Source organism: Nannizzia gypsea, genomic scaffold, assembly GCF_000150975.2.
Source record: "Nannizzia gypsea CBS 118893 supercont1.4 genomic scaffold, whole genome shotgun sequence".
Lineage (NCBI taxonomy): Eukaryota > Fungi > Ascomycota > Eurotiomycetes > Onygenales > Arthrodermataceae > Nannizzia > Nannizzia gypsea.
Genome location: NW_003345198.1, coordinates 45,889 through 60,785, shown reverse-complemented (window position 1 = coordinate 60,785; position 14,897 = coordinate 45,889). Strand labels below are relative to the sequence as shown.

At 51.3% G+C, this 14,897-nt stretch overlaps 6 protein-coding genes across 6 annotated transcripts; 4 read left to right on the top strand and 2 right to left on the bottom strand.

Annotated features, from left to right (window-relative positions):
* Positions 1-2,239: 2,239 nt before the first annotated feature.
* MGYG_04657 (pyruvate carboxylase) lies at positions 2,240-5,988 on the top strand (the record flags this gene model as incomplete). The annotated part of the gene is made up of 4 exons (XM_003172018.1): positions 2,240-3,841; positions 3,928-4,271; positions 4,335-5,802; positions 5,878-5,988. 4 exons carry the CDS (start codon positions 2,240-2,242, stop codon positions 5,986-5,988), a joined length of 3,525 nt encoding a protein of 1,174 aa, XP_003172066.1.
* Positions 5,989-6,742: 754 nt separating this feature from the next.
* Positions 6,743-7,390, top strand: MGYG_04656 (hypothetical protein; the record flags this gene model as incomplete). Its single annotated transcript, XM_003172017.1, has 3 exons — positions 6,743-6,856; positions 6,919-7,274; positions 7,348-7,390. The coding sequence occupies 3 exons, from the start codon at positions 6,743-6,745 to the stop codon at positions 7,388-7,390; spliced, it is 513 nt and encodes a 170-aa protein (XP_003172065.1).
* A 771-nt stretch (positions 7,391-8,161) lies between these two features.
* MGYG_04655 (60S ribosomal protein L11) lies at positions 8,162-8,873 on the bottom strand (the record flags this gene model as incomplete). Its single annotated transcript, XM_003172016.1, has 3 exons — positions 8,162-8,288; positions 8,357-8,675; positions 8,717-8,873. 3 exons carry the CDS (start codon positions 8,871-8,873, stop codon positions 8,162-8,164), a joined length of 603 nt encoding a protein of 200 aa, XP_003172064.1.
* Positions 8,874-9,266: 393 nt separating this feature from the next.
* On the top strand, positions 9,267-10,167 carry MGYG_04654 (SMB; the record flags this gene model as incomplete). The annotated part of the gene is made up of 5 exons (XM_003172015.1): positions 9,267-9,293; positions 9,357-9,365; positions 9,453-9,524; positions 9,595-10,033; positions 10,091-10,167. The coding sequence occupies 5 exons, from the start codon at positions 9,267-9,269 to the stop codon at positions 10,165-10,167; spliced, it is 624 nt and encodes a 207-aa protein (XP_003172063.1).
* A 554-nt stretch (positions 10,168-10,721) lies between these two features.
* On the top strand, positions 10,722-11,514 carry MGYG_04653 (hypothetical protein; the record flags this gene model as incomplete). The annotated part of the gene is made up of 4 exons (XM_003172014.1): positions 10,722-10,794; positions 10,951-11,023; positions 11,176-11,334; positions 11,421-11,514. 4 exons carry the CDS (start codon positions 10,722-10,724, stop codon positions 11,512-11,514), a joined length of 399 nt encoding a protein of 132 aa, XP_003172062.1.
* An 816-nt stretch (positions 11,515-12,330) lies between these two features.
* Positions 12,331-14,589, bottom strand: MGYG_04652 (vacuolar amino acid transporter 3; the record flags this gene model as incomplete). Its single annotated transcript, XM_003172013.1, has 2 exons — positions 12,331-12,498; positions 12,565-14,589. 2 exons carry the CDS (start codon positions 14,587-14,589, stop codon positions 12,331-12,333), a joined length of 2,193 nt encoding a protein of 730 aa, XP_003172061.1.
* Between the last annotated feature and the right edge of the window lie 308 nt (positions 14,590-14,897).

Below are 14,897 nucleotides of genomic sequence, written 5' to 3'. Positions count from 1 at the left end.
AGGTGGTCTTGATATCCAACTTCCGGCAACCTCCCTTTTTTTTTCTTCTTCTATACTACGCACATTTTCTTCTTCTTCGTCTTCTTCTTTTTTTATATCTCCGTCTGGGATTATGAGAGTTGTGGGGGAAAAAACATGGGAGGGTGGAAGAAGATACCTTTGCTTTTTGTTGTTCTCTTCTCTCCTGTTTCTTTTGTTATTTCTGTCTGTCCCCTTGAATTCTCCTCCAGCAATGCCCTTTTAAAAAGAAAAAACAAAAAACAAAGCCAACAGACAGACAGACATATCTAAACTAATAATGCCTTCTTCCCTTATTCCCTTCTGGTCCGGCATCGGCTTCGGCATCGGCTTCGGCATCGGCTTCCGGCTCCCGGTTCCTACCTCTTTTTTTTTTTACTTACTTACACTTGTTGCCGTCATGTCCCCTTTTTCTCCCTTCATCATGTGTATTTGATACGAGATATTTGTTTTCTGTTCCACTTCAGTCCCTCTCTCCGTGCCTATCCTACGCTTCTACCAGTAGCTGTAAATCTGCCGTGCCTGTATAAGTCCCTCTTTTTGGGAAAGGGACAAAAGAGAGTAGTTGACTGTCCTGCGTGATGTACTTATGTCGAGTGTCGTACAACTCAGGCAGACAGACACACGTCCTCTTTCCGCAGCCAGTCGGAGCGTCCCCAATACGCAGCAGGCCGGTCAGCCATCTGCAAGATCTGCTCCGGCGTATCTATATAACACTCTACTCCGGAAGTATAAGCTCTCCCCAACGCCAGCCAGCCAGCTAGCCAGCCGGCCCATCTCTTCCTTGACCAAACTGGTTTATCCTCGGCTAAACGAGATATCCTCCTCCATCAGGGGTTGAAAAGGCAGAAGACGAGGAGGAAAAGAAAAGAAGAATAACGTCTGGATGGGAAAAGGCCGGAAAAAGCAAAAGCAACGACTCCCAAATGCATGAGAGAGAAAAAGCTTCTCTTCCCGTTTACCTGACTGTCTCACTGCATGTAAATATAAGCTGCTCCGGCCAGACGCTCCCAGCTTACGGATGACAAGCAAGCAACGAAACGAGCTACCAAGTAAAAATGGCTCAGCCGAGTCTGGCATCGTCACCTAACTTACTGGGGAGGGAGCCAGGCAAGTAACTGGGCAGGCGTCATTAGTCAAAGAAAAAGAAGCCGATGGAAGGCTGGTCCATGTCGAGCGAGCGAGACCAAGTGGACATCGAGTGAACCAGATGATGTCTCTTTTCTTTTTCCTCTCCTCCTCTTCTGCTGCTGCTTCTTCTGCTTTCTTCTGCTCCGTCGTCGTCGTCGTCTTGTCATCTCTCGTCTGGTTTCAGGTGGAAAGAATCCGAGGAGCATGGGTGGCTTTCCGACGGGGAATTGCCGTAGCCAGAGCATGAACCGGCAGCCGTGAGCCGTGTACTTATCACATATAGACTCACCTCGCCTCACCATCCCTATCTCTTGACATCTTACTCTTCCTCTTCCTATCTATCTATCTCCATCTCTATCTATCTATTTTATCTTCTTCTACTTCGTCTTACTTCTCGGTAAAAACCAGCAGGTCATGTGGAGAGAAACCACGTGAGCGGAGAATAATTAACGCGAGCCAACCAGAAAAAAGCAAAAAGGAAAAAAAAAACAAACCTTGCGGGGCAAAAAGCAAAAGTTCTTTTTCTTTCTTAGCGTCGAATCAAGTGTTAATCAAGTGTTGCTCTTGGTTGCTTGCGCGACTATAAAAGAAAAAGGCCGCGGGCGACGTCGAGAAAGACAGAAACACCAGCATCGCCCACCTTTGCTGCTCTTTTGCTGCCTCGCGCGAGGTCGTCTTCCAGGTACGTCGTCCGCCGTCTCTTGTCTCTCTGTCTGTCTGGTGCTGCTGGCGGCTGTCGTGGTGGCCGTCAATGGCTGTGAACATATTCCTCTCTCCCTCTGCCCCACCCGCCCCTCCGCCAGGCCGATGCCGCGGCTTCACGCTCTATAAAAGACAGGCACAGAGAGGGATCGAGGGATAGCGAGAGAGAGATCGAGATCAATGCTGACTGCGGCTGTAGGAGAGTCATCTTGTATCACAACGACCGAGACAGACGAAAGAAAAGGAGCATCAAGACCCGGAGAGCCAGAGTCTATCTATATAGATCGCGGCGTGATATCAGGACTCGCCATCTCCCGCTGACACCTGATACCCCCGTTGATACTCGTCTATATACATACACCTCTCTCTCTACATACATACATACAGCATGGCGCCAGCTCCTGTACCAATGCCAGACGTCAATGTCACGGCTGTCCGCGAGGACGCCGTCGAGGACGATGTCATGGAAGACCACCACCCGTCCAACTTCCAGGACTCCGTCCACAGCCGGCTCCGGGCCAATTCCTCCATCATGCAGTTCCAGAAGATCCTCGTCGCCAACAGAGGAGAGATCCCCATCCGCATCTTCCGCACAGCCCACGAGCTCTCCCTACAGACCGTCGCCGTCTTCAGCTACGAGGACCGGCTCAGCATGCACCGCCAAAAGGCCGACGAGGCCTACCAGATCGGTAAGCGTGGCCAGTACACACCCGTCGCTGCCTACCTGGCCGGCCAGGAGATCGTCAACATCGCCTCGCAGCACGGCGTCCATCTCATCCACCCGGGCTACGGCTTCTTGTCCGAGAATGCTGAGTTTGCCCGCGCCGTCGAGAAGGCCGGCATGGTCTTCGTCGGTCCCACGCCCGACACCATCGACAGACTCGGTGACAAGGTCTCTGCCCGAACCATCGCCATGGAGTGCAAGGTCCCCGTCGTGCCCGGCACCCCCGGCCCCGTCGAGACCTTCGAGGCCGTCAAGTCCTTCACCGACGAGTACGGCTTCCCCATCATCATCAAGGCTGCCTTTGGCGGCGGTGGCAGAGGCATGCGTGTCGTCCGCGACCAGGAGTCGCTGCGTGACTCCTTTGAGCGTGCCACCTCCGAGGCCAAGACTGCCTTTGGCAACGGCACCGTCTTCGTAGAACGCTTCCTCGACAAGCCAAAGCACATCGAGGTCCAGCTGCTCGGAGACAACCACGGCAACGTTGTTCACCTATACGAGCGTGACTGCAGTGTCCAGCGCCGTCACCAAAAGGTCGTCGAGCTTGCTCCGGCCAAGGATCTCCCCATCGACGTCCGTGACAACATTCTCGCCGACGCCGTCAAGCTCGCCAAACATGTAAACTACCGCAATGCCGGTACCGCAGAGTTCCTTGTCGACCAGCAGAACAGATACTACTTCATCGAGATCAACCCCCGTATCCAGGTCGAGCACACCATCACCGAGGAGATCACCGGTATCGATATCGTTGCTGCCCAGATCCAGATCGCTGCTGGTGCTACCCTCGAACAGCTCGGCCTCACCCAGGACCGCATCTCCATCAGAGGATTTGCCATCCAATGCCGTATCACCACCGAGGACCCCACGAAGGGCTTCCAGCCAGATACCGGCAAGATCGAAGTCTACCGCTCTGCAGGTGGTAACGGTGTCCGTCTCGACGGTGGTAACGGCTTTGCCGGCGCCATCATCACCCCCCACTACGACTCCATGTTGGTCAAATGTACCTGCCATGGTTCCACATACGAAGTCGCACGCCGAAAGATGCTTCGTGCTCTCGTCGAGTTCCGCATCCGTGGCGTCAAGACAAACATCCCATTCTTGGCCTCGCTGCTCACTCACCCTACCTTCATCGACAGCCAGTGCTGGACCACCTTCATCGACGATACCCCAGAACTATTCTCCCTCATTGGCTCTCAGAACCGTGCCCAGAAACTGCTTGCGTACCTTGGTGATGTTGCCGTCAACGGAAGCAGCATCAAGGGTGACCATGTGAACCCAAGTTCAAGGGCAATATCTTGATGCCCATAATGCGTGATGCCGATGGCAAACCACTCGACATCAGCTCCCCTTGCAAGGAGGGATGGAAGAGGATCATCGACGAAAAGGGTCCCGTTGCCTTTGCAAAGGCTGTCCGTGAGAACAAGGGATGTCTCATTATGGACACTACCTGGCGTGACGCCCACCAGTCTCTGCTGGCCACCAGAGTCCGTACCGTTGACTTGATCAACATTGGCAAGGAAACCAGCTATGCCTTCAGAAACGCATACAGTCTGGAGTGCTGGGGTGGTGCTACCTTTGACGTCTCCATGAGATTCTTGTACGAAGACCCCTGGGACAGACTGAGAAAGATGAGAAAGGTGGTTCCCAACATCCCATTCCAGATGCTGCTTCGTGGTGCCAACGGTGTTGCATACTCTTCGTAAGTTCTTTTCCTCCCCCCTCTTTCACTGAACAATCTGCTGATATGAATTTCCGCTTTTAGCCTCCCTGACAATGCCATTTACCACTTCTGCAAGCAGGCAAAGAAGTATGGTGTTGATATCTTCCGTGTCTTCGACGCCCTCAACGACGTCAACCAGCTTGAGGTTGGTATGAAGGCCGTAGCCGCCGCCGGTGGTGTTATCGAAGCCACTATCTGCTACTCGGGAGACATGCTTAACCCCAAGAAGAAGTATAACTTGGACTACTACCTCGATCTGGCCGACAAGATAGTAGCCCTCGGCACTCACATCCTCTGTATCAAGGATATGGCTGGTGTCCTCAAGCCCCAGGCTGCCACCTTGCTCATCGGAAGCATCAGGAAGAAGTACCCTGACCTCCCCATCCACGTCCACACTCACGACTCCGCCGGTACCGGTGTTGCCTCCATGGTTGCCTGTGCCCAAGCAGGCGCTGATGCCGTTGACGCTGCCACCGACAGCATGTCCGGCATGACCTCCCAGCCCAGCGTAGGCGCCATCCTTGCCTCGCTCCAGGGCACCGACCAGGACCCCAAGCTCGACATCCCCAATGTCCGCGCCATCGACACCTACTGGGCCCAGCTCCGTCTCCTCTACTCGCCCTTCGAGGCTGGCCTCGCTGGACCCGACCCAGAGGTCTACGAGCACGAAATCCCCGGTGGTCAGCTTACCAACCTCATTTTCCAGGCCCACCAGCTTGGCCTCGGTGCTCAATGGCTCGAGACCAAGAAGGCTTATGAACAAGCCAACGATCTCCTTGGAGACATCGTCAAGGTCACCCCTACCTCCAAGGTCGTTGGTGATCTAGCTCAGTTCATGGTCTCCAACAAGCTAAGCCCAGACGACGTCGTTGCCCGCGCCGGTGAGCTTGACTTCCCCGCCTCCGTCCTCGAGTTCCTGGAGGGTCTCATGGGTCAACCCTACGGTGGATTCCCTGAACCTCTCCGCTCCAAGGCTCTTCGTGACCGCCGAAAGCTTTCGGACCGTCCTGGCCTCCACCTGGAGCCTCTTGACCTAGTCAAGATCAAGGCCGAGATCAAAGAGAAATTCGGCAGTGCTACCGAGTGCGATGTTGCCAGTTACGCCATGTACCCCAAGGTCTACCAGGACTACCGCAAGTTCGTAGCCAAGTACGGTGACCTTTCCGTTCTGCCAACGAAATACTTCCTTGCCAGACCTGAGATCGGTGAAGAATTCAGCGTTGAGCTCGAGCAAGGAAAGGTGCTTATCCTGAAACTGTTGGCTGTGGGTCCTCTGTCCGAGCAGACCGGTCAGCGAGAGGTCTTCTACGAGATGAACGGTGAAGTCCGACAGGTTTCCGTAGATGATGTTCTTGCTACCGTTGACGACACCAGCCGCCCCAAGGCCGATGCTAGTGACAGCAGCCAGGTTGGTGCGCCAATGAGTGGTGTCGTAGTTGAAATCCGAGCCCATGAGGGTGTTGAGGTGAAGAAGGGAGACCCAATTGCTGTTCTCAGCGCCATGAAGATGGTATGTTCTTGCACTCGTCTTGCCCCCTTTTTACTACTGTAGTAATTGTGAATGCTAACCTTGCTTGTGATTTAGGAAATGGTCATCTCTGCGCCTCACCACGGAAAGATTGCTAGTCTACATGTCAAGGAGGGAGATTCTGTCGACGGCCAGGACCTCATCTGTAAAATGACCAAAGCTTCTTAAAAAAAAGGAAAAGTTGTGTCCGTCGTCCCCTGATGTATATGATGTTGTTTTTATGTCCCTTATCTATAACTATATGGCCCTGCCCATGCTGTCCCAGATTACTTTCTCTATAATAGAAGAACCTCTTTTAACGAAACCTGCCTTTTATGCTGTTAAACAATGAAGTTAAAACACCATCCACTTGGATAGTTCGAGGACATAGTTACTAGCATGGATGTTCGCTCATAGGATGTGCCAATCAGAGATGCATCCAGCAGTGTGACATCATAACGCCCGTGTGTGTGGCTTGACCTCGCATGCACAAAGTGTACCTCCTACATCAACGACAAGTATAACAAGACGAGCCAGCACGCTTCTCTATGGCCTACCTAGAGCAGATGACGGTGTTTAGCCGTCTATCTTTCTCCTAGCTGCTCTGTATGTTAGTTCCAGCCCCTTCATGGCATCCTTGGTGCAGTACAGACGCTGGTGGTAACATACTGATCGCCGCAAAGTACCAACCTTCTACCGGCCTAATACCACAGCAAGAGCTTCGACCTGTCCTGGATCGACCCTCGACCGTCGACCCTGAATCCAGCCGGGCTTTGCCTTGGTCGATGAGGGGGCAAATAAGTTTAAAAAGGAGCAGCAAGCCAGAAGGCGATTCCCCCGCCCTTTTCATTCAGTTTATAACTATGGCTTTGGGATAGTACACTCGGCTGTACGAATATCAACCATCGAGACCTGCATACCGAGTATTTACCAGCAGAAGATAATGAGTGACCGCCCTGATCGTCCACCTGTATGGGTTAGGGGCGGAACTCCCTACTTCTATCACCCTCGCCGGCCCTCTGTCTCATCGGAGGTCGCGAATGAAGAGTTACGACAGGTAAAGCCCATCTAGATACATCGCCTGCAGCTGAAGAGGGCATGCTAACGTCATGATACTAGGCATCAAACGCTGCCAGCATCCCATCTGTCACTGGCATTGTACCGGACAGATCCGGCTCGATCTCATCTACCACGTCCAACCCGCAGACGACTCAGCCTGCCGGTGTAGCGTCGAATCTGTTCCCCTTCATGGCCAAAGAGCGTTCAAGTTCGATGTCGTCTGAATCCGGCGCAGGGCAGGAGCGGGATACTTCAAAGAGAAGAAGCTCGCATTCTGACAGTAGCTATGCTGGGCTAATGACGCAGAAGCGAACGTCGGAAGATCCGCTCTTTGCTAGTAGGCGGGAAAGCTGGAGGGAGCAGTCTGCGAATTCCCGGCCTGATGAGAGGGGATTCCTCAGCCGTTGGTGGGATAAGTAAGTTGCTGATCTATATCAAACTAACAGGTTTGGTGTATTGGATGTTGTTGACTGATTGTATGGTTTATAGCTTTGTCAAAGGAGAGCACCGCGCTCCTCCTAAGAACAAGTGATAGGTGCTTGTGCTCCAAACTTGAGGCTGAAGGTGGCAATGCTTGACAAAAGCTGACCCAAATAGCGAGTATTTTTGAGATATTTGTTGTTGTTGTGCTGTGCTTTGAGTGGAAATTGGCCGGTCGTTTGTTGTAGTCTCATACCTAGTCTGCTTTTCTATACTTACGAATAACTATAACGACAGCATAATCTTACCTTGTGACATGTGGTTTGGCAGTTATTATTACAATGTGTGCCTACGAGAAGGGGAAATGGATAGCATCACCACTATGGCATCCTATGAGGAGCATAGTAGCAAACGAGCTAAAGGCCGCCTGGGACGGGAAACGAAGACCGTCTCTCGCCCCAGAAAAGATATGGCTAGACGCCAAAAACCCTCTCATCAATGGTTAAGCGGAACAACACCCTATGTGAAGCCTCCATTGTGAAACAAGGGGAAAGAGCCAATTTTGAAATGTGAATTTTATTGCTGCATTTCGTATCATACTTGCTTGCTGTTGCTGAGTCTTCCTTGGAAGAAATGCCCCTAGAACACGCCTGTCATTTTTCTTTAAAAAACAACCCGTCCCACCATGGCTTCCCAATGACAATGCACAACAAGCAAAGAGAGGTTTCGTTTCGCGAGTGAAATCAAACTGCAAGGGGCGGGGTGGGATGGGAACATTCCCTGCAGCGTGAATGTCGCTTAGGGCGCGGTATTAGAAAAGAGGTCAAGATGGAGGAGAGGTGAACGGTGGGAATATTTGATTTTGAATTTTGATGTGATTGATTTATCGGACAATTCCCTCGAATCTGCTCTTGAACCACTTGATGGTCTCGGTCTGGTTGATACGGTGGGGAGCACCGATCTTGGACTTGCATCGTCGGCGCTTAGCGATACGCTCACCAGGACGGGTCCTAATAGAGTCAAAGATCAGCAATCTATTCAAAAAGATTTTGACATTTGTGCGTAAGTCATCACTCACATGCAGCAGTAGAAGTCCATTCCGTAGATACCGATACCAGGGTCATACTTGATGCCCAAGTCGATGTGCTCGTTGATACCGAATCCAAAGTTACCAGTCTCAGAGAAGTTCTTCTTCCTCAATTCATATTCCTTGACCTTAAGACCACGCTCAAGGATCTCCTCAGCCTTGGGGCCACGGACGGTAACGTGGACAGCAATCTTTTCGTTACGTCGGATACCGAAAGTACGGACAGTGTATCGGGCCTTGCCTATTGTGCAGAACTCGCTTGTTAGCTTCCGTCGTGCGTTTTCTTCATTTCCCAGCTTCACAACGTCGTCTCTGCCACTGTTTCAACCGATTCTAGGGAGGTAGCCGTACTGTAGACTGGGGTTTGACCGCTCAGCTGTTCCAACACCTTGGCTGCACGGGTCAGTCTGTCACCAGACTCGCCGACGGAGATGTTCAGGACGAGCTTCTGGATGCGGAGTTCCCGCATGGGGTTCGAAGATTTGTCGTTTCCCTCGGCCTGCGCCATCGTTAGCAAAATATCACTGTAAAGAGCGTCGACTGGGCCTGGTATCGTACCATTGTGAGTGTTGCTGCTGCTGCTGTGCGTTCTGGCTGCGCGAGAAGAAAGTCGAAGTTGTTGAAAGTCGCAAAAAGTGTTTTTTGTGTGCGCGAAAGTGACAAAAACCCTACGCGGGCTTGGCGTTGGCGCTAAACCCAAACGGGCACGACTGCATCTTCAACGCCAAAAGATCAAAAGTTGCAGCAAAGATGAGAGACCGCGATAGAACAGTTTGATATTCCTCACAACCGGGCTTCTGGTTGCTGCTGTGCTTAATATATAGGGTCGTTGGAGCTAGGCGATTTCGTGAAAACTTTCGGGCCTGGTCGAAAAGTCGCATTCGTGCGCACCTGAGGCAGCATGGCTTCAAACAAGCAGGGGAAGATGGTGAGTTCACGAGAGCTACAGCTTGGTTGATAGCAAGATAGGATCGCTGACACGTCTTTTTAGCAAAATCTCGTATGACTTATCCTTGATGCTTTCTCTACGGAGTTCTGTTCATTTGCTTTGCGGTGGTCGCCGGGCACTAGCTGACGCGCGGGCTAGATCAATTATAGGATGAGGGTCACTTTGACCGATGGACGACAGATGACGGGCCAAATGCTTGCATTCGATAAGGTAACGATAGCAGATAACCTGAAGGAAAGTTTAACATATAGCACGAGGACCTGCTAACTGTGTGTACCAGCACATGAACCTCGTTCTCGCAGATACTGAAGAGTTCCGCCGAGTAAAGAAGAAGTCCGGCAAGGGCGGGCAGGCTGCACCTGGCAGCAGCAGCACTACTCAGTTGGTCGAGGCAGAAGAGAAACGAACGCTTGGGCTTACAATTGTACGCGGAACACATGTTGTGTCATGTTCGGTAGATGGCCCACCGCCCGCAGAGCCAGCCGCTAGATTAGGAACAACTGCTGCCGGCCTTGCAGGTGTCTCTGCCACGCTGGCTGCTGGGCCTGGAATTAGCAAACCCGCCGGACGAGGGCTGCCCGTTGGACTCGGTGGACCAGCTGCTGGCGTTGGAGGACCACCACCACCTGCTGGGTTTGGCGCATTCCCACCGCCGGCAGGATTCCCTGGTGGCCCTCCTCCTGGTTTTGGAGGTCGAGGCGGCCCTCCTGGAGGACCACGTACGTTTTGCTCTTACCTTGTGCATTTTATTTGCATTTTACTGACTGAGTCTATAGCCGGATTTGGACCACCACCCGGCTTCCAGCCTCCGGGTCAAGGGAGAGGCTTCCCACCTGGCATGGGCGGACGATGATATCAGCGCTTTTTGGAGTTACGAAACGCAGACTGTTTTGACAGCCGAGGGGAAATACCTACTTGCATGATTCCCTTGCTCAAAATCAATGATGACAGACTATTTGTTCCCTTCTCGCATTTTCCTTTCTCCCATGGCGTTTGGTGGTATCGGTGAAATGGACAGCTAAAGGACCTCCTATTCTTGAGGCAGTAGTTTGAGAATATTACTCCTGCTAGTTATATACTGTCAAAGATAATCTACTCCTTCCTATTATTCTCTCTCTACTTCGTACAGTATATAGATATCATCAAAGAGCCTCCTTTCACGCCGTCTCACCCATGGGCCAAAGCTGTCTCACGTGACTGGTCATATCTTCACTCCGGAAGTCGGAGCTTTTTCTTTTGGTTGAGCAACAACATCAACGCAGCAGAGAAAACACATCCAGAGGACTACCGAGTAGCTATATCCAAGGACACATCTCTGCTCCTCTGCCGTCGACTGCCAGAGAGCAATCAGCATAGCTGCCGGACTTGCTTCCTCTCCTCGAAGTTTTCAGACAACCACCGCTCACAATGGCCGCCGCCATCAAAGCCATCAATGCAAAGATACGGTCTAACAAGGTGTTGGACTATGTCTGCTCAACGCGTACGTTTTTACCGTCTTCTTTCTCAGATAGCCTCCCTGGACGTGTTATTACTTGATGATGGCCGACTTGTGGCTCCCTATCTAACCCCATATGCGGTCTTATTTGTCTTGTCTCAGTTATGGGCCAGGTGCTAACATGGGGCTACCTCTCTATAGATTTCTGGGGCCCCGTATCCAACTTCGGTATTCCGGTCGCTGCGGTTATGGACACTCAGAAAGATCCTGAGATGTATGTCACTGGCGCACATTCTACTTCTTCGTTCACCATCTGATACCGGACTTACCGGCCCTGTCACGTCGAGCGGCTATCTTCGCATTACCCCCGTACATGCCAATCCACGACCGTAACACATCTAACCAACTATTTTTCTTTTAATATAGTATCTCCGCGCAAATGACTGGTGCATTGGTTATCTATTCTGGAACCTTCATGCGTTATTCTCTCGCTGTCACTCCCAAGAACTACCTTCTTTTCGGCTGCCATTTGATCAACTTCGGAGCCCAATTGACTCAGGGATACCGATGGGTGAACTACTGGAAGTACGTTTTATTTTATATTTCCTCGTTTATCCTTCTGCATTCTCTTTCATTGACCCGAACTAACTGCTCCTCTTTTCGCATTTTAGATGGGGAGGACGAGAAGCTGCTCTCGCCAACCAGGCTAAGGATGCCGGTGCCGAAGCAGGAAAGGTAGCTGCTGAACCTAGCTCTTCTTCATAGACGCGCTTGGTGGCTTTGTCAGTTACTCCTGCCTTCCTTCCTTCCCTCCTTCATTGGCATATATTTGCTGCGCCGGACTCAATCGGATTGTACGTATTAGGCATACACGGCTTGGTTTGTTATATTTGGTCATTTGTTTTAATAAAGATATTTATTTTTCTTCTTTTTCCCAGGATTGGAGCGCAGTTGAGGAATTATTGCAGTTATTTCTACATTCAATAAGTGAAAATGGCCTGGTAACCAAGATTGGGCTAATATGTTTGGATGGACTTGAATTAATTTTCACGGGTGCAAGTGTTATGTGGAAATATTATGCCTTACAAAGTGAACATATATTGGAAAGAGATATACGGGAAAAAAAATCAATGTTGATATTGCTAGGCCGCATACATCGGGTATCTATCAAAACTACCCGCGTATTTAACTCTCCTGGAAGACCGACCGAAAAATAGGAATTATGAAAATATCAAGCACATCTAAACCAGCGTAGTCCAAGCGGAGAACCAAGAATTAGATGCGGGGAGTCGAGAAAGGGGACTAAAGGAAACAAGGAAAGAAGACAACAATTTAGCAAAGGTGACAAGGGAAGTATGGGGAAATGGTTTAGTTAGCGGTTAGTAGTAGACAGAATCTATGCCATATAAGCAATGAAAATGGTTATGTACGACTCGAATGGAGGGAGGTGAGAATGCAATTTACCAAAATCCAAAGCCTTGTAATAGTGCAACCGAAATGTGATCCTCGAGAGTGATAGGAAAAATAAAACGCTGACATTTATGGATAAGGGGCGCTTGAAAGGCCAAAAACGCAAAAGGACTATTTGTTGCAGAATCCGGGGAGTTTGGCGCCACCACCGCCATCTCCCCAGTTAGAAATGGCTAGGGCGGTAGTATAAACGCAGCATATTATTCCAAAAATGACGAGACAGATGTCTACAGTCTTTTGTAGATAGGTGGTTGCCACGCCCTTGTAGTGAAGTAACGGCTGGAAAAAATCAATTTTAGTTTCACTTCGCAGGTAGGGTGGATAGGAGGGATGGGGAGGACATACCGGATAGACGAAGACGAGGGGGACACATGCGAAGCTACCAATGAGGGAGACGAACTTGTCCAAGTCTGCAGCTCCGCCCCAGGCAATGGCAGCGCAAACCAAAACAAGGAAGAAGCGGAAAATGTTCTTCTTCCATTTGATTCCGGGGTTGTATTTGCCGCTACGGGTAAAGAGGCCATTCTCCAAAATCCTGATTGCCGGGAAAAGCTGAAGGGGAGTGCTGAGTAGAATAGCAGCAGCATATAGGAACTGAATTGTCCTGACAAAGTTATCCTGCTGTGGGAGATTAAGGATGACAACGGTCTCGGTCTTGGAGCCAAAGGTGGCGTAGCCAACAACTCCCATGGACAGGAAGATTACGGTGATAATGACCATGACGAGGGCTAGAGCAGCGGGGAACTTGTCAGGACGCTTCATGGACTCTTGGATGGGGATAATGAGACCAATTCCTTCGAAGGTGAAGATGGCAGTTCCGATGAGAAGGGTATAGGATTTGGGGTTGAATGGCTGGATGTCGGCAACGCCTCGTTCCATAATGGTGCTAATTCCAAATCCATACAGGTAGACCAACCCGAGCAAGATGAATACATCCGCAATCAGGGCAGTGAAGGCGAGCTTGGAAATGTCACGAACAAGGGAGAGGGGAAGGAAGATGACGAGCTGCATTAGAATGACATATTGGATGCTCATAAACGTCTCACAGTTGCTGACAGACACGATGAAGGCTTGGAGGTTCTGTGAGACGAAGACGATATAGGCGGCGACGAAGCCAAGCTGGCTGAGAGCAACGGAGAATAAGATGACTTTCCTCATCTTATCTCCATATAGGACTCCTCCCATGTCACCAAAGGAGCCATTGATCTTGTTCCGGGTGTTGACAAGAAGGATGAAACAGAGATAGCTCAGGGCTGAAATAGCTACGAGTACGATGGAACTAAATATCATTCCGCCATTCAAGAAAGCTCTTGGAAGGAAGAGGACACCAGTGCCAACAAAGGATTTCAACAAGAGGAGAATGGCACCCATGGAGGTGTTTGTAGCTTTGGCAGCTCGTTCCTTGGGCACACGACCTCCCGCACTTCCTGGACGAAGCAGGGAGGTCTCTTCCGAGGGCTCCTCTTCTCCAACACCAGGCTTCCGGGTAAAGAACTCGCCAGGGCCCAGCACTTCGTCATCTTCCTGGAGTTCCTCACCAGCGAAATGGCCGAACAAGGTCAAAAACTCCAAGAAGCTGTTGGTCGCTAACTTGGGCTGAGCGAGTGCTTGTTCGGGATCTGCGGGGGCGGTGAGAGTGTTCTGCTCTCCTCCGGTTCGACGCAGGAAGTCTCGGCGGAAGCCACCTGGAACTCTGATTGTGTTGATATCCAAAATTTCAGTTTCCGGCTCCGGCCTTGCGAGATCGAAGCTTTTTCGCCTCTTGGGGCCCTGTTGTTCCTGGGCCTCCGCTTCAGCCCATCTATAGATCGGTCGAGTGATATCACCACCCTGAAGCTGTAAACTGGAAAACTCCTCTCCTTCTTTGGCTCCACTTCCGCCGGATTTAGTCGACTCGGGCTTTTTACCATTTGTGTCAACGGCGGCGGCTGAGTCGGCCGGTGGCTGCACCAGATGTCGTTTGACGACCTCAGGATCTTCTATGGGTGCACCGTTGGAAGCCGTGGTATTGGCTCCGCTGGAACCATTATCCTCCTGGAGGGCACTTGTCAGTGCGGATGGGCGAGCGGCATCGAGTGAGGACGGCACGACGGACGAAGGCTTGAAGTCCGAAGTGACATCAGACGGAGCTACCTGTCGAGGAGTAGGCACACGTTTCAGCTGCAGGTCTGCTGCCTCTGTGAACGACGTCGAAGGGATGGGAGAGGCCAGCCTGGCAGTGGTGATGTGTCTCGGGAGGGATCCTGGAGCCAGGCCCTCCGCCGGAGAGGTCCCGCTGACAGCTCTGCCGCGAGGTGACTCTTCACGCAGCGTCGACGCCGCCGGTATATCTTTCCCCTGTTGCATCTCGCCGTCGTGTGTCGTAGTCATCTATCAGTATGTGAGATCGTCTCTCGTCTGCACACTGCTGTGGGATGGGATATAGGGTGGAACGAAAAGGGCGTATTAAGGTAACACTGCGGCAATGAGGGAGGGCGACCGATACTTTTGGGCTGGCTGGTACCAAAATCGACTTGTCGGACAGGAGTGCCTGGTGAGCCTGGCCTGACCGGTTCCGCCTGCGAGAAGAGCGAGAGAAGACGGCTGTGGTTCCTTTTAAATATGCAGGCTGAGCGACGGTCAGCAGCTCTCGTCGTTGTCAGCGACGAAGTCGGCGTGACTGACGGTGACGATTTAAA